Source organism: Gopherus flavomarginatus, chromosome 3 (assembly GCF_025201925.1).
Source record: "Gopherus flavomarginatus isolate rGopFla2 chromosome 3, rGopFla2.mat.asm, whole genome shotgun sequence".
Lineage (NCBI taxonomy): Eukaryota > Metazoa > Chordata > Testudines > Testudinidae > Gopherus > Gopherus flavomarginatus.
Window position 1 is genome coordinate 5,123,638 of NC_066619.1, and position 23,097 is coordinate 5,146,734.

Sequence of the window (23,097 nt, forward strand, 5' to 3'; positions counted from 1 at the left end):
CACCGTCACTGAAGCTCCCATTGGCTGGGAATGGGGAGCTGTGGCCAGTCAGAGCTGCGGGGGCCGTGCTTGCAGGAAGGAACAGCGCGCGGAGCCACGTGCTGGCCCCCAGAGCCACAGGGGCATACTGGCTGCTTCTGGGAGCAGTGTGGGGCCAGGGCACGCAAGGAGCCTGCCTTAGCCCTGCTGTGCCACCAATCGGGAGTCGCCCAAGGTAAGTGCCGCCCAGTGTAAGCCTGCAACCCAACCCTCAGCCCTGACCCCCCTTCCTGGAGCCAGCACCCAACCCCCTCCCACACCTTGAACCCCCTGCCCCATCCCTGACCCTCCTCTCGGAGCCAGCACCTCGTACCCTCTCCTGCATCCCAACACTCTGCCCCAGCCCAAAGCCCCCTCTTGCACTCAAACTCCCTTCCAGAGCCCACATCCCTCACCCCCTCCTGCACCCCAACCCCCTGCCCCAGGCTCAGCCTGGACCCCCCTCCCACCCTCTGACCCCCACAGCCCCAGGCCAGAGCCTGCACCCCCTCCCAAACCCCAACCCCAAAACCCATCCCAGCCTGGTGAAAATAAGTGAGGGTGGAGGAGAGTGAGCAATGAAGGGAGGGGGAATGGAGGGAGCAGGGCAGGGTAGATCCTAGGTTGCACTTAAATTCAAAAAGTGATCTTGTGCATTAAAAGGTTGGACACCACTGGTGTACACACTTCCTCTCTCCCAAGGGTTCATGAAACATTGACATTAAATAGGTATTAACCCAAAGTTTTAAACAGTCTGATTAAAAATCCCTTCTGCTCTTGTAATACATGCAGGTTGACTGGGTCACACCTACAGGTTGATGACTTGCTATAGTTTAGCAAACAGAGATTGGTTTTATAGCTGGGGCAGTAGTAGCTCATGTGCTGTGGTACCCGGTTCAATCCCCACTGCTAACAACCCACTCAGGGGTACAGTGTATTCTCTCAAATGCTTGATTTTCACTCTCCTGACTCGTGTGATGTCATCACTTCATTTGTACTCTAGCCACCAGAATCTTTCAGCCAGGATGGGACCCGAATCTCTAATGTATACACCAAGCAGAAAATCCCCTCATGCCTCCTGCCTTTTTGAGAAAAAGCTTTCAAGCTTTCTTTATGCATCATAAAGGAGAAAATATGGGTGGAACCCCAATATTTTCTCCTTTGTAAGTCACTTCTACTACAAAACCTACAAATAGTGGGTCAACTCAGATCATTTTCTTTCATAATACCTTTTACTCATTTCCAGATGCTTCAGTTTGTGGGTGCCCAACTTAAGACGGGTGGAAAAGACCTGAATTTCAAAGGGCGGATGCTCAGTACTTTTTGAAAATCAGGTCCTTCTCATTAGGGCATGGCTGAGAGCAAGCAGACAGATGCTTAACCCAGAGATGAATGAGATGATGATGGGTCAGGAGAAGCAGCTGGAGGAGACGGTGGAGGCAATAGGAGGCCCTTCACCTTAGGGACTATGACTGCCATTAGTTGCTAGAGTTCACAATTTAGGGGTGATTTTAGACCCCAGATCCTGTTTGACAATCATATTATAACCATAACCCAGTTAGCTTTTCACCATCTGCGTGTGGCCTGGAGGTTGGAACCTTTTATTTCAGATGCAAATCTTGCCACTGTTATCCATGCTTTTGTCACCTCAGGGTCAGGCTACTGCAGTGTGCGCTACGAGGGACACTTTAAACCACTCCGGGCAGGTGCATCGATGCAGCTGCGCCGCTGTAGCACTTAAGTGAAGATGCTCCTACACCAACGGGAGAGCATCTCTTGTCAGCGAAGTTAACCCTCTAGAGGCGGTAGCTATGTCGAACGGAGAAGTTTCCCACCGACATAGTGCTGTGTACACCGGGGGTTTGGTCAATACAACTACGTTGCTCAAGGGGGTGGATTTTTCATAGCCCTGAGTGACGTAGTTATACCAATATAAGTCTGTCATGTAGACCTGCCCTCCAATATTGAAGCTAGGCACTAGCATACTCGAGGGGCCTCCCGTTCTCCCCAAGCCATAATGGCACAGCCATCAACAGGGTTGTTTGAGCTGGATCTCCTGTTATAAAAGAGAAGGGGCAGCAGGAAGGACATTCTCTGCGAGGGCTCCGGGATTCTGGAACTTGCTCCCTGAGATCTGAAACAGCCCAGGTGTGGCAACTCTCTGGGGATGCTGCAAAATACATCTGTCTGACCAGGTTTCAGAGAGGGCTGAGGTTATGCTTCCCCTAATGATAACTGTACCGGATGGACCCTTTATAGGTAGCTGCCTGGCTGTGCTCCCATTGGAATGATCGATTTGCTACTGCTGATGAGATTTTAATCTATTGTATAATTAGTGAGTGTGCTAGAAAATTAGATTGGCTTAACTACATCTGTCAGGGGTGTGAAAAATCTACACTCCTGAGTGGTGCAGGTAAACTGATCTAAATCTCCATGTAGACAGACTTAGCTGCCGCTTCTTGGGGAGCTGGATTACCTATGATAACAGAAGAATCCCTCCCGTCGACGAAGGCAGTGTGTACATAGAAGTGCTATAGTGGCACTATAGAGTTTAGACAAGGCTTTGAGTAGGTCTCTTTTCTAGAATTCTACATTTAAATAAATAATGGAGCTCAAGTTCAATATCCCAAAACTGAGGCAGCCCAAATCAGTAGTCAGGTTTGAAAATGTAGGTGTATATTTTTAACAATACAAAAATATTAAATTAAAACACCCCAAGGATGTAACGTAACTTTAATGGACACCAGGTAGCATTTTCAAAAGCACCTGAGTGACTTCCCAAATCCCTTTAAAATGTTTTGCAAATCTCAATTAATATTTCTACTGATTTCATCCTGTTCTTCCACATTTGCATCATCGAACAACATACACAATGACGGAACTGCACAGTAACACGGAGGCACAAACCTCACTCACAGAACAGAATTCACATCAGTGTTTTGGTTGGGCATTTTTTACATTCCCATAAAGAGTACAGCAACTTGAAAATAGAAATTTCACATTGTGCATATGCAAAAACAATTTCTGAATTTCTCATAGTGTCGCTATTTGCTCTCAGAGTTGGCTAACCCCCTGGCAAGTTTGAGCTGCTATCATTCAGCCAGGTTGGAGTTATAAATGTACCCTGACTGACCGCCAGCTCTGACCAGAATCATGAATTACACATATGGCAAGTACCTGAGACTCTAGAGAGGTTAACTTTCTCCCCCTCAGCTTGTCCTCTTTCTTTGCAACCAGGGGTTTTTGCTTCTCTTTCTCCTTCGACTTTTCCAGTTTCTGAAGCTCCTCCACATAGGCATCATAGATCTCCCACTGAAAGAGGCAGAACAAGAGTCAGGATTTCCTGTCTAATCTAATAGGTAACTTCATTCCACTCCAGTAAACAAGCATAGACCAGTATGCCAGACATCAACACATTCAAAAGATACCACAGTTTTTACCCCAGAAACACTTCCACTGAAATGAGTTTGAAGTCAATGGGCATTTTGCCTGTATACAGACTGCAGAATTGAGCCCCAGGATTTTTAAAGTCCGGCTTCCCCAAGCAACTAACAGAAGTTATCAGATCACAGTCCCTGGTTCTCATGGGGAACTTCAATCGCCCTGACATCTGCTGGGAGAGAAATACAGCAGTGCACAGACAATCCAGGAAGTTTTAGGAAAGTGTAGGGGACAATTTCCTGGTACAAGTGCTGGAGGAACCAACTAGGGGCAGGGTTCTTCTTGACCTGCTGCTCACAGACAGGGAAGAATTAGTAGGGGAAGCTAAAGTGGATGGGAACCTGGGAGGCAGTGACCATGAGATGGTAGAGTTCAGGATCCTGAAAGAAAGGAGAGCAGAAGAATGCGGACCCTGGACTTCAGAAAAGCAGACTTTGACTCTCTCAGGGAACTGATGGGCAGGATCCCCTGGAAGAATAACATGAAGGGGAAAGGAGTCCAGGACAGCTGGCTGTATTTTAAAGAATCCTTACTGAGGCTGCAGGAACAAACCATCCCGATGGGTAGAAAGAATAGTAAATATGGCAGGCCACCAGCTTGGCTTAACAGTGAAATCCTTGCTGATCTTAAACGTGAAAAAGAAGCTTACAAGAAGTGGAAGCTTGGACAAATCACCAGGGAAGAATATAAAAATATTGCTCAGGCATGCAGGAGTGAAATCAGGAAGGCGAAATCACAATTGGAGCTGCAGCTAGCTAGGGATGTTAAGAGTAACAAGAAGGGTTTCTACAGGTACGTTAGCAAGAAAAGGAAGGTCAAGGAAAGTGTGGGCTTAATTGAACGGGGGAGGCAACCTAGTGACAGAGGATGTGCAAAAAGCTAATCTACTCAATGCTTTTTTTGCCTCTGTCTTCATGAACAAGGTCAGCTCCCAGACTACTGCACTGGGCAGCACAATAAGGGGAGGAGGTGACCAGCCCTCTGTGGAGAAAGAAGTGGTTCGGGACGACTTAGAAAAGCTGGACGAGCACAAGTCCATGAGATCACATGCACCGCATCCAAGGGTGCTAAAAGAGTTGGCTGATGTGATTGCAGAGCCATTGGTCATTATCTTTGAAACCTCATGGCAATCGGGGGAGGTCTCAAATGACTGGAAAAAGGCTAATGTAGTGCCCATCTTTAAAAAGGGAAGGAGGAGGATCCAGAGAATTACAGGCCAGTCAGTCTCACCTCAGTCCCTAGAAAAATCATGGAGCACATCCACAAGGAATCAATTTTGAAGCACTTCGAGGAAAGTGATCGGGAACAGTCAGCATGGATTCGTCAAGGGCAAGTCATGCCTGACTAACCTAATTGTCTTCTATGATGAGATAACTGGCTCTGTGGATAAGGGGAAAGCAGTGGACATGTTATTCCTTGACTTTAGCTACTCTTCTGATACGGTCTCCCACAGTATTCTTGCCAGCAAGTTAAAGAAGTATGGGCTGGATGAATGGACTACAAGGTGGATAGAAAGCTGGCTAGATCATCGGGCTGAACAGGTAGTGATCAATGGCTCCATGTCTAATTGGCAGATGGTATCAAACAGAGTGCCCCAAGGGTCAGTCCTGGGGCCAGTTTTGTTCAATATCTTCATTAATTATCCGGAGGATGGCGTGGACTGCACCCTCAGCAAGTTTGCAGATGACACTAAACTGAAAGGAGTGGTAGAAAAGCTGGATATGAGTCACCAATGTGCCCTCGTTGCCAAGAAGGCTAATGGCATTTTGGGTTCTATATATAGGAGCATTGCCAGCATATTGAGGGACATGATCATTCTCCTCTATTTGGCACTGGTGAGGCCTCATCTGGAGTACTGTGTCCAGTTTTTGGCCTCACATTACAAGAAGGATGTGGAAAAATTGGAAAGAGTCCAGGGGAGGGCAACAAAAATGATTAGGCGGCTGGAGCACATGACTTATGAAGAGATGCAGAGGGAACTGGGATTATTTAGTCTGCAGAAGAGAAGAATGAGGGGGGATTTAATAGCTGCTTTCAACTACCTGAAAGGGGGTTCCAAAGAGGATGGATCTAGACTGTTCTCCATGGTAAAAGATGACAGAACAGGAATAATGGTCTCAAGTTGCAGTGGGGGAGGTTTAAGTTGGATATTAGGAAAAACTTTCTCAGTAGGAGGATGATGAAGCACTGGAGTGGGTTACCTAGGGAGATGGTGGAATCTCCTTCCTTAGAGGTTTTTAAGGTCAGGCTTGACAAAGCCCTGGCTGGGATGATTTAGTTGGGGATTGGTCCTGCTTTGAGCAGGGGGTTGGACTAGATGACCTCCTGAGGTCTCTTCCAACCCTGATAGTCTATGATTCTATGATTTCTTCTGTCACCCCAGCTTGGGATAACTCACCAGTGTTTAATAGATGGAACAAACACATTAAGCAGTTGCTTCTGAGGTAATTTATAGTGTTGGGTTAAAAAACTCAATTGTAGCTGCTTAGCAACCTTCAACTTGAAGCCTGATCCTGCAGTCTATAACCAGGTGAAACATGCAAATGGCTTCACACCTACTGCCATGCATTGCTGCCCCACAAGCCTGGAATGTCTTCTCCAAATAGATCCAGGAGGACATTTTTTTCTGCTTGGGATTATTCACGGAGTGCTGTATAGAGGCTGTGACTTTATGACCATTTGAAAGGCAAGATTCTGGCCCTGATATGCTTACAATCTAATTCAGATAGACCAAATGGATAATACTTCAAACACAAAATGAAAGAGACAACATCAGAATGAAGATGGGCAGCAGAATGTATATCAGTCAGGGGTTGTAAGGAAGAGAGGGTGCGGGGGAAGGGGAAGAAGTTGAAGGATATTCCAAATCTTTGGGGCTGTATAGAAAGTCACGCGCAGGCAAGAGCAGGAGACCAAAGGAAAGAAAGAAGAACTGAGAAAGTGAGTAGTTCAAATCCATTTCATTTCACAAGAGGTTAGAAAAATTAAGCAGATACTTTTCCCTCCAATTTTCAGCATCTTAATCTAAAATCTCAGCTGTGGTTTGATTAATTTGACAGTTCTGTTCTCTCAATCTCCCAGGCAGTCACATTATCAGAAAATGGTCAGAAGAGAACTCCTCCAGCCTGTGACAGATGAGCACTTTGCACATCACGCTAATTATATGCTCTGATCTCCAGTTATGGAATGATCTGGGGCCATGTTTTTCAGCATAACAAAGGTGCATTTTCCCTTCCCCATACCACACTGCTACATTAGAGGTTTTTTCAGTTAATGTAGTTAAATTAATACTTTGTCCTGTGCACTGTCATGTCTCCAGTACAATGGACAAATCAGCACAGACTGGGCCAGCTGTCAGATATCAGTAACAATCACAAATAGACCATTAAGCTTCTATGAAACAATCAGTGAAACTGGTTGGATTCCATACTCCATGAAAGCATTGGTGAATTTCAGGTGTAAAAAGAGTTAGCTTAATATTTATTGTTTCGAAATGCTTTTTAAAGAGATAGAGAAAATACCGTACAACAAATTGGGGACAGCTCTTCACTTGGTGTAAACTGATGTAGCCCCATTACCTATAATGAAGCTATGTCAATTTACACAGACTGCAAATCTGGCCCACTGTGTTTTTTTACTGCATTTCTTACTGCATTTGACTCCAGGCATTACAAAAAATTGTTGCTTCCTCTCCTAGATGGCTTAGACAATGGATGGAAAAAACCCACAATCTTGCACTTTGCAAATGTTTGTAAACTCCATGGAAAACTCCCGGAATAGGAAGCAAATCTTTGGCAGTTACATACACTAGATGTTCCTTTAAGACTTCCTGGAGGGGAGGTTGGCCAGGCTGGCTCATAGTTAATAAGTGGGATGATAATTAGTTGGACATAGGACCTCTGAGACTTGCTCTTCGGGAGAATAGTCCTTCACTCTTTAGGAGTAATGCAGGGGATGAGAGCCTTGGTTAGCAGTGCCACACTTCTTTTTTCTTGCCACTTCCATATTTGGTATCAGCAACTTCTACAGCCTTCTTCCAAAACTCATAAACATATGCCTGGCTGTTGTGCAAATTGGTCTCTTTAAGGTATGCTGATATCTAGTCCACGTACCATGTCTTCCCCCTCTCCCCCCTTTGGTCATCTTCCACCTGAGATCATTGCAAGGGCCATCCTCCCAATCCAGCTCTCAGATCTCTGATAGGCACATCCACACCAGCATAGCTTAACCTCTGTCAATTTGTCTTCAGTTGGGGGCAACCCGCATTAGGCCCCTTATAACCTCATTTTGTTTCCTATTACAGTGCCACACACAAGTATATTAATAATTCTATTCTGTTAGGTCTTGGTTCCAGACCTGGGCCCACCACCGTAATATCTGAGTGCCTTCCACTGTTAAAAACACATATAGGATTACTTACATCACCATGTTTTCAACCTCCAGTTCCTTATCCCACTCCCTTAAAGATACAGTAAAAACTTACAAAAAGGGAAAGGTACAAGGTGGGGGAGGTACTATCTTTTATTGGACCAACTTGGTATCCTGGGACTGACACACATACAGCTACACTGCATACAACAAAAGGAAAAGGGTTTACCTGGTTAGCAGTGGCAGAAAAGGTTGCTCTAGGTGGAGGCTCCATTTGACATGCTCTTTCCTAAAAAATAATATAAATGAAAGTGAATCTATAAGTGACTAGAGTCGTGAAAATCCCCATCCTCTTTGGCAGAAGCTTTGTTCCCTAGAAGAGTCCAGCTGTGGAAGCAGCCTAGAGTTTTTAATTTACCAAGCAGGGGGAGTGATCATGGTGTTGCATTTGTGTAGCAACAGTCATCCAGATGGATCCCAAAGTGCTATATAAATGTTACTAAGTGATGATTCCAACACTAGAGAGAGAGCTCGGTAGAACACGGACTTTCCATTCTGTGGGAGATTCCAAGATTTTGACGTCTGGTTTTGTCCCAAATTGGGATGAAAAGTCAAAATCCTGGAATTTTTCACAAAATTAAATAGTCTGAAATTTTTCATTTTGACCTTACAAATATGTTGTTAAGGTCAAAGCATTTAGAACATAACATAAGAACATTTCATTCCAACGTTCTCATTTTGACTATTATATTATATTTCATAAAAGCTGAAGTGTTTTAACTTTTGTATTTTATATTATAAATGACAAAATATAAAGTCAAAGTCAAAACAAAATAATGTGATAATTTCCCCATCAAACATTTCAATGAAATTGGTACCTTCCCACACAACATTTCAATTTCATCAAATAAACATTTTCTGGCGGAAAACTGTTCAGTCGGAAAATGTTTGAGCAACTCCATATATATATCACTTCATTGACCTCTGAGGTGCAGCAGTCTCTGGGATGGAATGTGGCACATCTTTAACAGCAACACTACACAGTGGTTTACGGGCCACATGTTGCTTTTAAATACACCCAAGCAAATCCCATTATTATCTATGGAACTCCACATATTTAGCTGAGAACAAAATTTGGTTCTAAAACAAAAAGTAAAGAATTCTGTGTTCATGTAAAACTACAGGGGCATTTTAGTTCAGGAGAATACAATTACTCAAGTGAGCCAAAACACAACAGTTAATACCCCTCCTCTTTTAAAACATGTTATGAGATCTTCAATAACCACAAGTGGTCAGAGGCTTGGGTTGACATTGCTTTTTAAAGGCAGCATTTTCCAGCATCGCAGGACTCCTTAGCACTGTCCTAGAACATCAGTTCAGTACTGACTCTGAGGAAAGAGCATGATGCAAATCATCAGCACTAATTCCTCCAGCCCCCTGATTTTCCTCATTGGCTAGGCCTTGTTGGGAGACCAATGAGATCTAAAGGGAGCATACCTTAGCTGGAAAGGCTGCAGGAACTTGCACTGTGAGACTTCAGGGAAAGGGAGGGAAATTTCTCCCTGCAACAAGTATCTTGGACTCAAAAGAAAGTTTGGATTGACCTCCTCGCTGGGTCAAACACCACAGGCACAGTGATCAGCTAGGAAGGGTTCTGTGGACCATCTACACGCAAACTAGAGGTGTAATTTCCAGCTCAGGTAGACATACACATGCTAGCTGTGATTGAGTTAATGTGCTAAAAAGAGAAGTGTAGCCGCAACAGCACAGGTGGTGGGATGGGCTAACCACCCTGAGCACAGTCCCACTTGAGCATCTACTCAGGCATTTAGTGCATTCCTGCCTGCCCACCATGGCTACGGGGTTTTTTTTATTTTTATTTTTTTGCAGCTACACTTCTACTTTAGTGCACTACCAGTCAAAGTTCACATGCATACGTCTATCTGAGCTGGACATACTCGTAGAGACACACCCATTGGGAAAGACTGTAGTCTCAGCACAAAAGGCATTTTGGAACCTTAGGACTCAAATCTGTATTGATCTTCTGTCATGGCAAGAGCAAACGCATGCACTGTGCAGAGAGGGGGAGAGCTGATGTAAAGCAGCAGCAGAGAACATCTATCATTATTAAGTAGCTTGCATTAGCAGAGTATGTGAGCACCTCACCAACTTTAATGTATTTAGCTCCCCCAATACACCAGCGAGGAGGGAAATGCTTTTCTATTCCTAATTTACAGATGAAAAATCAAGGCACAAGGTTACACAGGAAGTCTGTGGAATACAGGGGACATGAACCCAGATTTCCCAAGTCCTAGGCTAGAGCCAAAACTACTGGACCATCCTTCCTTTTCTGGTAGTAGGGAAACAAGTATAAAAATGATACACCCAAGCATGTGTGTGAGGCTGAAACTTCACTACCTAGATTTTCAAAGGCCCCAGACCCCTCTGACAGAACATAAGAGAAGCCATCTGGTGAACAAGTATCTGAGGGGTAGCCGTGTTAGTCTGGATCTGTAAAAGCAGCAAAGAATCCCGTGGCAACTTATAGACTAACAGACGTTTTGGACATGCATCTGACGAAGTGGGTATTCACCCACGAAAGCTCATGCTCCAAAACGTCTGTTAGTTTATAAGGTGCCACAGGATTCTTTGCTGCTTTCCTCTGGTGAACTTTACTCTGTATCATCATCTTCCCCATCCCAAATGTTTTAGGTATGATTAGTTAAGGTTCTTTTCCCCACTAATATTAGCAGTGATTGCAGGAGATGACACACAGACAAGCATTCTGGACTTCAGTCACAAAGGAAGGATTTTACTAACACATGCTTGTGTATCACCAAAAGAGACAGCAGCGGCACATACCCTCACAGGGTCGTTGAAAGTCTGTGAAGCTCTCTCGCAAAAGTTGAACTGGTTGGTGAGCTTCTGTTCCTTCATCGAATGGGGAGGAGGTTCTTCCCCTTCACCTGCTTCTTCTGCTGATGCAGCCTAGAGAAGAATAAAGCAATGCTTAATTGAGAACTGAAGTAGATCAGAGATCTTTCTTCAACTTCAAAATGCTTATCCCTTGGACCGCTGGACTTCTGGTACTTAGCAAAAGAAACCTGTTACTCTGGGTCTAGGGCCACCATTGGTGAGATGGGTGTGGAATATGGAGATCACTCTCAGCCACTCTCTAAACAAAGAGATCCAAGTTGCAAGAATGGTTGAGTGTGGCTGTTACCAACACTAACTCATTTGGAAAAGTCCACACAATTCTCCTACCTATGGACATCTCCACGGTCCTCATGGATTTGTCAAATCTAAGGTGGGCTACTGTAATGCTCTCCTAATTAGGATCCATCTGAAACTGATCTAGAGGTTTTAACAGTTGCAGAAAGTGACTACTCACCTGCTCTTTTGAATAGATTAGAGTGAGTTGGTTACATCCCCTCCTCGTGATCTTCACTGGCTATTGGATACCCAGCGACATAATTCAAAGGCCTTTGATCTCATATATTTAGCTCTTTATAATCCTAGCTTCCTAGTATTTCCATAATTGCCTGTATCCCCCTCTCAGGCATTTAAAGTCACCTGAAATTAGTCCACTCTTGGTTCCTAGGTTCAGTACTGACTGGGCAAGGAGTGAACTTCCTACTGCATTGTCCCTCCCTCACTGGCTGCCTTTAGGTCACGCCACCAGTCTCAGTTATTTCAGCTGCCTTATGTTTGATCCTTTCACACCTTCACGCTTGCTTTTGCCTCAGTTACACTGTTTCTGTTTCTCTCATGAAGCCAGGAAATGATCCTGTTGCAGGTAGTTTACTTGATTCTTGCAGGATTTGGCCTGTATTTTATATGGCTGTCTGGTTCTTGTGTCATTTTATTTGTATTATTTTTCATTGCACAGCACTTAGATGCCTTGCAATAGGCGCCTTATTAATGGATGAAACAAATAAGTATTGTAGTAGTAGAAAACAATGGCCTCCAAACTTTGCTCAGTTCTGATTCCCATCAGCAATTGGCTAGTAACCCAGGGGCCACACGTCATGTGTACGGAATGGAACTGATTATAACTGCTTTCCAGCTTGAATACAGAAGTCCTGTCCACAGAGACATGTCCCAGCAAACCATACTTCACCTGGATGGAGCATCTGGCTCTAGATAATGCATTGCATGTGGGCATCTTTCATCTCCATGGGCAGCACCTCCATATTAAAGAATAGTTGGCTGCAGACAACCTTGCAGAATACATGTAGGTTGCATCAGAGATAAAGTAAGCAAGCCTGGAGTTTCCTCTGGTGATGCTGCTTACGCCAAAGACACGTACAAACTGAGCTTAGAATCTAATATTTAAAATCATATTGCTAGCTCACAGTCGGCTGTGAAGCATTACCGGAATATCTTCTTTGCTTCCTTCTTCTTTAACCTCTGCCTCTTCAACTTCTATCACTGTGGACTCAACAGGAGCCAGTTCTGACAACAATATAGGTATGTTAATCATCTCTAGCTAATAGACACCTTTATGTGTTGCAGACACTTTCCATTTTCCACAATTTGAATACAAAAATACTACACCCTTTTATCTCCGAAACACTCTACAAACCCTAGCTTATTGGTCATCACAGTTCCCTGCCAGTCAAGTGAGTCAGTATTACGGTACCCAGTTTACAGAGGACTGACCTAATGAGGTGAGTTGGCTCATTCAAAGCCACAGAGAGAGTCAGGGCCATTGCTAGAAAGAGGTTGCAGCAGTTCCAGTTCCCTGGCTGAATTCAGATCACATCTCACTTAACTTTCTGATTTGGGCTGCATCCTATTAGGAAACACTTTCTCTACACTACAGAAATGACTATGTTTAAACATGGCTGTGAAGAATGGCTGTGGCCAAATTATGTTAATATGGGTCACGTGTGGACAGGAAAAAATGTAATAAGCATGTTAGAGAAGCGTGTCTTAGTCTAGGTATCTAGTTCTATCCATCTGAACTCTCACTGACTGTGGAAACCATGGTGGAGACCAAGCCTATCCATCCAACAACCTATTCTTCTTCCAAATAGACTCCTACAGCCTAATCTGACATCCCAAATGTGCTGCTACAGCTACGGGGATGAACACACTCGTGGCATTGAAGATTCCATTTACATATAGGTTTACTCTAAATCCTGGTAGAAATTTCAACACTGATGCAAAGAAAGGAGCATAAACCCCAGAGAACCACAGGTAACCAAGAGTCTCAGGAGCTTGCAAGATAGCACCCTTGGGCCTGGCAGCTGCCACATTAGAAGGGCACATATCCATGGCCAGTTCTAGTCTTTCAGTTAATTCTGACCATCAGCAGTCCTCTGTTCCACTGATCAGACAATTTTAAGAGACAGCAGAAATGTTAGGGTCTCTCTAAAAAATTCCATTGCCCAGCATGGAACATGAATGCAGAATTACTTGGTGGCATACTTTTTGAGACCCTGAATTATGGTCTCTAACTCAGTGAATGAGATTTTCAAAGCAATCTAAGGCTATGTCTACACTACAGAGTTTTGTCAACAAAAGTTATGCTTAAAGTGCTGTAATTAAACTGCTGTTGCATGTCCACACTATGCTCCTTGGGTCAGCAGAGCACGTCCACACTAGCAGCTCTTGCATCAACACAGACAGCAGTGCACTGTGGGTAGCTATCCCACTGTGCAACTGGCCACAGGGTGCTTTTGCAATGCCTCAGGGGGCAGTTACAGCATCACATGATGCATGTTTCTCAATCCCATCGTTCCATGGGCATCCTACTAGATCGCCAACTGCTTTCAACTGAAGTGTGTGTGGTGGGCAGAGTATGTGACAGGGAGCGTGGGTGAGAGGAAGAGACAGAAACACACGTTGGGGATGTTTGTGTTGGGGTAGGGTGTGTCAGCATGCTGTCTCTTTAAGTTCAGATAGCAGCTTGAGCAGTCTCTCCACCCCCTCTCCTGCCCCCCAGCAAGTGGTGGGGGAGGGAAGAGAGCAACATTCCACATTACTGGTTCTGTGATTCCCTCCCTAGTTCTCTGACAGACTCCTCAGCTACCAGGAGCAGCATCCTCAGCAGCTCTGTGAGCTCTCCATGCTGAGGAATGTCAAAGCTTCCCAGAGCTTTAAAAGGGGAAGGGCACATGCCTGTGTAGCTAGATGCAGGGCAGCAGAGTTCAAAATAGCAAGCAGAGCAGTCACAGTCAGGAGCAGCGCCAGGGATTTTGGCACCCTAGGCACAGGGCTGGCTCTAGCCATTTCGCTGCCCCAAGCATGGCGGCATGCCGCGGGGGGCTCTCTGCCGCTCACCGGTCCCGCGGCTCCGGTAGACGTCCCGCAGGCATTCCTGTGGAGGGTCCGTTGGTCCCACAGCTCCAGTGGACCTGCTGCAGGCGTCCCTGCGGAGGGTCCGCTGGTCCCGCGGCCCTGATGGACCTGCCGCAGGCGTCCCTGCGGATGCTCCACCGGAGCCGCGGGACCAGCGGACCCTCCGCAGGCATGCCTGCGGGAGGTCCACTGGAGCAAAATGCTGCCCCCCCAAATCCTGGCGCCCCAGGTGACCACTTAGGTCTCCTAAATGGAAGCACCGGCCCTGGTCACAGTGGGCATTGTGGGATACTGGGGGAGGCCAGTTATGAGGACATAATGAACAGCTGTGTCTACACTGACAGTTTTGCTGCTTTAAATTTGCCACAAAAAGCTTTATGCCTCTCTTTGAGGTGGTTTTATTTTGTCCGCAAAACACCAGAGTTTTGCCACCAAAAGTAGCTTCGTAGTGTGCTCACCTCCACTGTTTGGTCAGCAAACGGCAGCTTTAACAAAAAATGTGTAGTGTAGACAAGGCGTAAGGGCTTAGACACGTATCTCCTATTAATTTTAGTGGAAGATTGTGTAAATCCCCTAAAGTGTTTAGAAAAACTAAGCTCCTTGTATTAGCACACACCTGGCTTGCAGACTGCCAGAAGTGGCAAATACACAGTTTGTGTTATAAACAGTATTTCTCTGCAAAGAAGACTGCTAGCAGAAAAAAGTGCTGCTCCATTCCTGGGCCTCAGATTGCAGCGCGCTCGCTGTCACACACAGAATAAACTACACCAGCGCTTACTGATTCAGTGTCCCATAAACCTACCTGGTTCCAAGCCTATTTTGGCACTCTGCCGTCTGCCTTCGTCAGAGTCTCTGAGTAACAGGTTCCCATCCAAGGAGAAGTGAATGGCCAGTTGGTCCACATAGCTTATCGGCTTGTATGCTCGTTCCTGCAGAGGAAGAAGATAAAAACTCAAATCTGGACAGATTAATGATTTTATCGGGAACAATCTTTGCCTGTAGACGGTAAAGCTGACCAGGTTGTATATTGATAAAATGGGTGCATTTGTTATTCACATTTGTCTTCACTGCAGGTTCCAAGCCAACAGGAACCTGAGACTGCTGTTTATGCCTCAAGGTATGCAGGACCACAAATAAACAATGGGGGGCCGGGGGAGTGAGCAAGCAGGGGAGGGAAAAATCAGGGACATTTCAAGGAATGTTCAAATTGGAGGGATTTAGGTTTTATTCAAAAGGATCTTTCCACTGATTGCAGTGAGTTTTGGATCAAATCCATGGGCCTGTTATGCTAGTTAATCAGTGTTGCCAATTGAAACCTGTGGAGTAAATTTGGGGGACGCTATCCCTTTCAGGGTGCATCCTGTCACCTTTTTTCCCTAACACAAACACTGTCAGTGGCTTTCATTTCCCTCATGCTCAGTTTGTAGAGTAGAACAAGATCTTCCAACTGCCAGTACAACAGGCTCAAATTAATATCTGAAGATTATGCCATATTCTCTGCTGCTTCATAGTCAGTAACAATAGGGAACCAAAAAAAACCCCAACAACACAAGATGCATTCTTTGTTGGGGACAGATTAGTCTTCCATCACAATGTTGGGTTAGGTGGTGCTGGAAATGGTAACACTTTCCCTAACACCATCACACAAAATGATTAGGACCTGTGGAAAACACACACAGGGCCTGAGTCTCCTGTCACTTACACCGGTGTAAAATTCGCGCTCTGAACGGCAACTTGTCTGACCTATGGTAGAGCATGTTCCCAAGTAAGGGCTTGTAATAAGGCAGACACATGTGGAGCACCCTCCAGCAGCAGGCTGCAGCAGAACAGGTGCACCTGCCTCAGTATCCCCCCCTCAGATTCACAGTAATTCTGCACTAGCTTTCTTGCCTCAGTAACACTCCTCTCTGGGGCAAGTTTGTTACCAAAATATGTTCAAATACTCCATAATAAGAGTCCCAAACATAGTCCATTTCTCACACTCAGTGTATATAGTCCTGAAAATCCCACATCCTCTAGTCCACCAAGATAGCCCATACCACATGCCAGCATCTTCCACCACACCTGGGCTCTTCTACAGTCCTCTCTTGTCCTTTTACCAGGACAGCCACCCTAGCCCTTCCAGGTGGAGCGCGACCTCGCACTTCCTAGTGGGGACCCTCACAGAATCTCTGCTGGAAGCTCACCCCCACCAGGGGGACATCCCTCACTCCCTCTCCATTAACCTGCCTCAATAATACCTCTCCTTTGGGCTGGTTTATATGAAAACATAGTGCTTTTATCTAGAACAGAAGGCCAAAACAATAGTCCATTTATCACCCCCTGTGCAGATCATCCTTAAAATGTAACATCTAGTCCACAGATGTAGCGCGTAACACACTGGCATCTTTCACTACATCTAGGCTCTCTCCTTTCCTTCCACCAGGACTGGCTCTCTGGCTTGAGGGGGTCAGCCAGATCTCTCTGCTGTTCTCCTGCTGTCAGGCTTCCCCGGCAACCAACTACAGCTTCTTTCAGGAATCTCCTTCAGTCTCCTGGTCTCTGGCAGCTTTCACTGGCCAGTCTTTCACTCCCATGCAGCTCTCACTTGCCCTGTTCCTGACTAAACCTTCCACTGTCTCAATCTCTCCCCCATTTATATGGCTCAAGTGTTTTCAGCCCAAGTGGGGGGCAGCTAATAAGTCACAGGTGCATTGGCCTCTTCCTTCTTAAAGGGATAGTTTCCCCCATGACAGGGCCCTCTACCAGATGGCCAAATCTATGGATGTCAGCAAGAGCAGCACACGAGCTAACTTCAGCTGTTGCAATAATGCAAAGGCTCCAAGGGTACGTCTACACTGCAAGTGAAGGTCTAATTGTAGCACGAGTAGGCGTACCCACTCTAGCTTTAATCTAGCTAACCCAGGTGACAATAGTCGTGAAGATGTGGCAGCAAGGGCATCACCACCAGCAACCAGAGCGCAAGCCTGCTAAGGAGCCTGCGCACACACTCTAGTTGTCTAAAACATATCCAATTTCTTGACTACACTTGCAGTTTAATAGTAAAAATGTTCCACAAAGACAAAGTACACCTTTACCCCGATATAACGCTGTCCTCAGGAGCCAAAAAATCTTACCGTGTTATAGGTGAAACCGCATTATACTGAACTTGCTTTGATCCGCCAGAGTGCACAACCCCACCCCCCTGGAGCGCTGCTTTACCGTGTTATATCCAAATTCATGTTATATTGGGTCGCATTATATTGGGGTAGAGGTGTAGTACAATGCAGAAAGAAGACTTATGTACCATTCCTTCTGGGAAGCAGTTTTCTTGAAGTGTGCAGTTCATCTTACACAGCAGGTGTGCTCCTAAGTATGCATTCAAACCCAGCCATATTTATAGCATGGTTGTTTACGAGCTAAAAGCACTCTCTATACGTAGGGTGACCAGATGTCCCAATATTATAAGGACTGTCCCGATATTTCAGGCTTTTTCTTATATAGAAGCCTATTACACCCCACCTCCTATCCCGATTTTTCACACTTGCTGTTTGGTCACCCTATCTATACATCACCCAAGACTCAAATTCACCCATCAGCTTTTTACCATGTTCTTCTTGTTCCATGATGTACATTTCTTCTCTTTTCGTTTGGATCCCATATTTTAAGAGCCATGACGGCACAACCCAACCTTTACTAGGACACACTGTTCATGAATCTAGCTTTTAACAGGTTTCATATTTGCTAATGCCAAAAGCTACATTTAGTTTTGCAGAGTATTGTAGGCTATAGACATAGACATAGATATAAATATAGATATGGTGACATAAGTGAACAGAATTGCGGAAGGAGCATAATACAAGTCACTTCGAATAACTGTTCATATTTTATATAATATATACAATATTTATACCATGCACATAACACCTATTAACGTGGGGGTGGGGGTGTAACAAATTGCTAACCTGTGCTGAAACCCCATGCTGCTGTGTCTACACTACTATTGTCACTCAGGCTAGCTAGATTAAAGTTAGCACAGGTATGTCTCCCCAGTCGACAATCACACTTTCATACAGAGTAAATGTACCCTAAGACTCAAACCATATAAGGCTCCTGAGATCAATATCAACACCTTAAGTGGCACCCAGAAGCAATAAGAAGCCATTGCAGACTCGAAGTGCTAATGTAACAATGCTCCTTAAAGCAAACAGTTTTATTCTGCACTAACTGGACTACAGCTTCAGAGGAGGTATTATAGCCCCACATCGAGCCCACTGCAGTCATTGAGAAGGTCCTGAAGGCATGAATAACTCATCCCTCTGGGTCTGTTACACCACAGCCACAACACTGGAGCCAGTGAAATCATGCCAGTGTAATGGAGAGGAAGATGTGGCCCCATAGCCACTTCCTGGGGGCCAGATTCTCCGCTCACTAGTTAAATTTATTTTCTTATATAGAGTAAATATGTGGCCAAACCATCCCTGGCCCTTGCGCAGGCGCACAGGAATGAAGCCAGAGAACAAAGTGCCTTCCCAAGCCTTTGAGCTCCCTACTCAAGGGCTAGGGACAATTGAAGTACTGCAGCTGGGACACTGCGGGGACCGCTCCCTCCACATGCCCCAGGGGGTGCAAACCACCCCAAGGAGGGAGGAGAGGAGGCATGGCCATGACTCTGCCCTCCCCTTGCAGAACCCACAGAGCTAGCTGAACATGCTGAGGGAGTAGGAAGTTCCACACAGATGCAGAATGTGCATGCACCTCCTGCACTGGAAAGCTGAGGGAGGAGGGATTGGACTTCGTAAGGTACAATCCTTCCTGGAGCTTCCCCATGGGTCTCTGCAGCTCAGGCTGCTGACTAATTTCCTCACTTTGGCCCTGAATTGGCATTGATTGCACAAAACATGTTTTTGAATGCTCATATATTTTCATGAGACTGGAACATGCTATGAAGATATTGAGTTATAAATGCACTACTGACTGTAAAGAATCCTCTCTCTGCTCTCACCACCGCTGAATGAAATAATTTATCAGCTGAGGTTAGCTGCACTAATTACAGTCACTTTCAGAACTTGCTGAGTAACTGCCATCTTGTGTTTCTGCATAGTCAATTATGTTAATGTTTATAGACTTTTATCCTCTGCAAAAGCCCTTGAGGAACTACTAGTAGCATATGGAAAATAAAGTAAATCCACACTAAAATACAAGTTACCTTGTTATAAATTAAGCTAAGAACAAATCAATAAATGGCACCCATAAGAACCTAGATTTACAGACCATTCGGCACTTACCTTAAAGCTGTATCGGACAATATTCTGGGGAGCATGTGGATTATTGGCTGTCAGGATGCGTGTAACTTCCTCTTTTAATTCCTTTGGAATGGAAAAACAGAGCCGTAAATTCAAGCCCGTTCTTAAAGCTGGAACAGTAACATATAGTATAAAAAGATCTCCAGGTTCCTCAGGCTGATTTCCATTGTGTCCAAACTGCAATGGACACCTCAGCAAAAGAACAATGGCTGTGGCAAAGTTAGTTCAGAATGTGCCAAGTTAGGGCCCCATCTGGCAACCACAACTGGGCATAATGCTTACTACCATGGGTAGCTCCATTCACTTCAAAGGGATTACTTAGAGCAAGTCTACACTTCAAGCTGGAGGGGTCAATTCCAGCTTGAGGGGACACCTGCGCTAGCTCTGATCATTCTTGCATGCTAATCATAGAGCATAGCTACAGCAGCTATGGTGGTGGGACAGGCTAGCCGCCCAACTACATGCCTAGTGTCTTGGATGTCTACATATGCATGGCAGCTAGCCTCTCCTGCTGTCCGTGCCACCACCACTTTTACCATGCTAACATGAGCAGAGCTAATGGGGATATGTCTCCTCAAGCTGGAAATTACCCCTCCATCTCAAAGTGTAGGCATACCCCTAGATTCTTCAGTATTATGAGATATTATTTAGACTGTAGTACCACCCACAAAGTGGTAGGCGCTTTCCATACACAGATCCTGCCTTGAAGTGCGTCCAATCCAAAACAAGTTGTAAACACTAAGCACAGTAGCCAGTGTTTGCAGCATTGGCCCCTTGGTAATAACAGCACCATTTATATAGAGAGTAGGAGGACTTGGGGTAGGGGGACAGGGAAACGACACATCTTTCTTCTGTTGACCCTATGGAGATCACAGTGCAAAGTATGAAGAACCTAAGGCTGTATCACTTTTATATGGCCCATCCTTTGCAGCAGGGATCCCCCTTTGAGCGGAGAATCTGAAGGCAACTGTGGCCAGGGATGTTCCTGGCTCTGTGGCTCCATTGGAGCCAGAGGTGAAAGTAAGCCAGTACGGTAAGGTACAGCGTACCGGCAAGAGCCAGTTTGCCGTGCTGGACTGGACCGGCTTCCGCAGCAGTGATTTAAAGGGCCCAGGGCTCCAGCCACAGCGGGAGCCCTGGGCCCTTTAAAGCGCCGCCGGAGCTCTGGAAGCTGGGCTTGGGCGGGGATTTAAATCACCCGGTGCTCCTGCCATTGCGGGGAGCCCTGGGGACTTTAAATCCCCACCGGAGCTCTGGCAGCCGGGCTCAGGTGGGAATTTAAAGGGTCTGGAGCTAAGCGGCAGCCAGAGCCCCGGGGCCTTTAATTTGCCCCTGAGCCCCGGGGCTCCCAGCCGCCTCTGCAGCTGGTAGCTCCAGGATGATTTAAAGGCCCTGGGGCTCCCAGCCACAGCCGGAGCCCCAGGGCCCTTAAATCTTGCAAGGGCCCGCTTCTTCCGGTTGAGGCCATACCTCTTTCAGTTGAAGCCATGCCCCATCTCAGGACTCTGGTGTACCGGTAAATCCTTTAAGTTACTTTCACTCCTGACTGAGGCATGCTGCCCAGGAGCAAGGCCAGAGCTGTAGGACCCTCAACACAAAAGGCCCCAGAATCCTGCTGGTCCCTGGGATGCTCAGGGCTTGTTGGTTGACCTTATGGGCTGTTCCACCAGAGGAAACCCTGTTCCACCACCCAGTGGAAGAACAGGAGAAATCTTCTCCTCAAGGACATTTTCTCTCTTCTAGCCTATCGGCTTCAGAATGTTCCTTCAGGTTATGCTCTCCAGCTCGTACTGCTGAAGGCAATTTTGTTTTAAACGGCAGAAACAGTGCACTAAAAACTCGGTGAAGTGTTTGCAAGGATTCTGCTTTTGTGTAAACAACTCATGAAAACTCCAAATATTCTTTTACTCACAGCTTCGGTCAACTCAAGTTGGTCTGGGGGTTTGAGTAGAGTTTTTGACAGTGTCCATTCATCTGCCCCCTCTCCCACTTCAGTGGATGCATCTTCATCCTAGCACAGGAGCAACAAACCCATTAATGCACTGAGATGGGGACAGTTCCAGAGGCGTGAGAGGATAGAAGTAGGGAAGCAGCTGATCCCAGTCTGACCTCTCTAAATGAAGCTTTGGCCAGTCTTAGCTAACATAGACCTTGTGGGCCTCGAAAGGTGCTGAGTTTCCATAGCTGCCACTGAATGAACCTACAATGTGCTCAGCACTTCTCAGAATCATAAGAACATAAGAGTGGCCAGACTGGGTCAGACCAAACATCCATTTAGCCCAGTATCCTGTCTTCCAACAGTGGCCAATGCCAGGTTGTTGCCCTGGATTTGAGGGGTGTATATATCCCAGAATGTGATCAAGCTAATTGCAATTATATATGTGCACTCAGCCACTACGAATTAATGAAATAGAACACCACATATTGGACGGTTAATTTGGAAACAGGCTTTCAGAAGCAAGGTCATAACTACTGGCAGTTCTGCTAATCAGTATGGGAGGAGGGGAAGAAAAAGTAAACAATTGAGAGTGAGAAAAGATATATGGATGGACATCCTTGAGTCTAGATGACTCTAATAGTAAAAGTTAGGAAAAGCGATGCCTTAGTAGGGGTCACTATGACCTATGTGTTTAGCGGAAGTTAGTTATAAAAAGTTCAGATAACAGAGTGTATTTGGGAGCAGTCCTTGGGAGCTATCCTGGGAGAGGCGTTTTCCTGACATATTTACTCCCCAGCAGGAAGGTGTTTGGCCAGCACTGACCTGTCATTGATTATTCAATACTGCCTCAGAATATAGGTAAATATCTGGGATGTTCTAAACCTATTGCTTATGTCTGTGTGTGCTTAAATCTAATAACTGCAGTGTTAGACAAAAGCATGCTAACTTGCATTTCTCCTTGATCCAACAGAATCGCTGAGTTCCTGATGATTTATTCCTTTCACTGCCTGGAGTGAAATAGTTCAGTTGCCCCTGTTGGGGGTTCTGGTAACCCTGGGTAACAAGGTGCCACAGAGGGAATGAACGGAACAGGAATCATCAAGTGATCCATCACCAGTCACTCATTCCCAGCTTCTAGCAAACAGAGGCTAGAGACACCATCCCTGCCCATCCTGGCTAATAGCCATTGAAGGACCAAGCTGGGGGAAGAGGTAGATATGCTGGAGGGTAGAGATAGGGTCCAGAGTGACCTAGACAAATTGGAGGATTGGGCCAAAAGAAATCTGATGAGGTTCAACAAGGACAAGTGCAGAGTCCTGCGCTTAGGATGGAAGAATGCCATGCACTGCTACAGGCTGGGGAATGACTGGTTAAGGTCCCAGTTCTGCAGAAAAGGACCTGGGAATTACAGTGGACGAGAAGCTGGATATGAATCAGCAGTGTGCCCTTGTCGCCAAGAAGGCTCACGGCATATTGGGCGGCATTAGTAGAAGCATTGCCAGCAGATCGAGGGAAGTGATTATTCCTCTCTATTCGGCACTGGAGAGGCCACATCTGGAGTATTGCATCCAGTTTTGGAAAAAAAAAAAACCCCACTACAGAAGGGATGTGGACAAATTGGAGAGAGTCCAGCGAAGGGCAACAAAAATGATTAGGGGGCTGGGGCACATGACTTATGAGGAGAGGCTGAGGGAACTGGGCTTGTTTAATCTGCAGAAGAGAAGAGCGAGGGTGGATTTG

The 23,097-nt window shown here is 45.7% G+C and overlaps 1 protein-coding gene across 3 annotated transcripts in view; it reads right to left on the reverse strand.

Moving 5' to 3' along the window:
• The window catches only part of DNAI1 (dynein axonemal intermediate chain 1), a 313,811-nt gene that overhangs the window by 258,350 nt on the left and 32,364 nt on the right, over window positions 1-23,097 (reverse strand). For all 3 annotated transcript variants that reach the window (XM_050943574.1, XM_050943576.1, XM_050943575.1), the window contains exons 3-9: window positions 21,331-21,429; window positions 19,401-19,481; window positions 14,936-15,062; window positions 12,203-12,282; window positions 10,690-10,815; window positions 8,057-8,116; window positions 3,196-3,330 (exon numbers count right to left, since the gene is read on the reverse strand). In XM_050943574.1, the coding sequence (XP_050799531.1) occupies window positions 3,196-3,330; window positions 8,057-8,116; window positions 10,690-10,815; window positions 12,203-12,282; window positions 14,936-15,062; window positions 19,401-19,481; window positions 21,331-21,429 (708 nt within the window). The remainder of the gene's footprint in view (window positions 1-3,195; window positions 3,331-8,056; window positions 8,117-10,689; window positions 10,816-12,202; window positions 12,283-14,935; window positions 15,063-19,400; window positions 19,482-21,330; window positions 21,430-23,097) is intronic.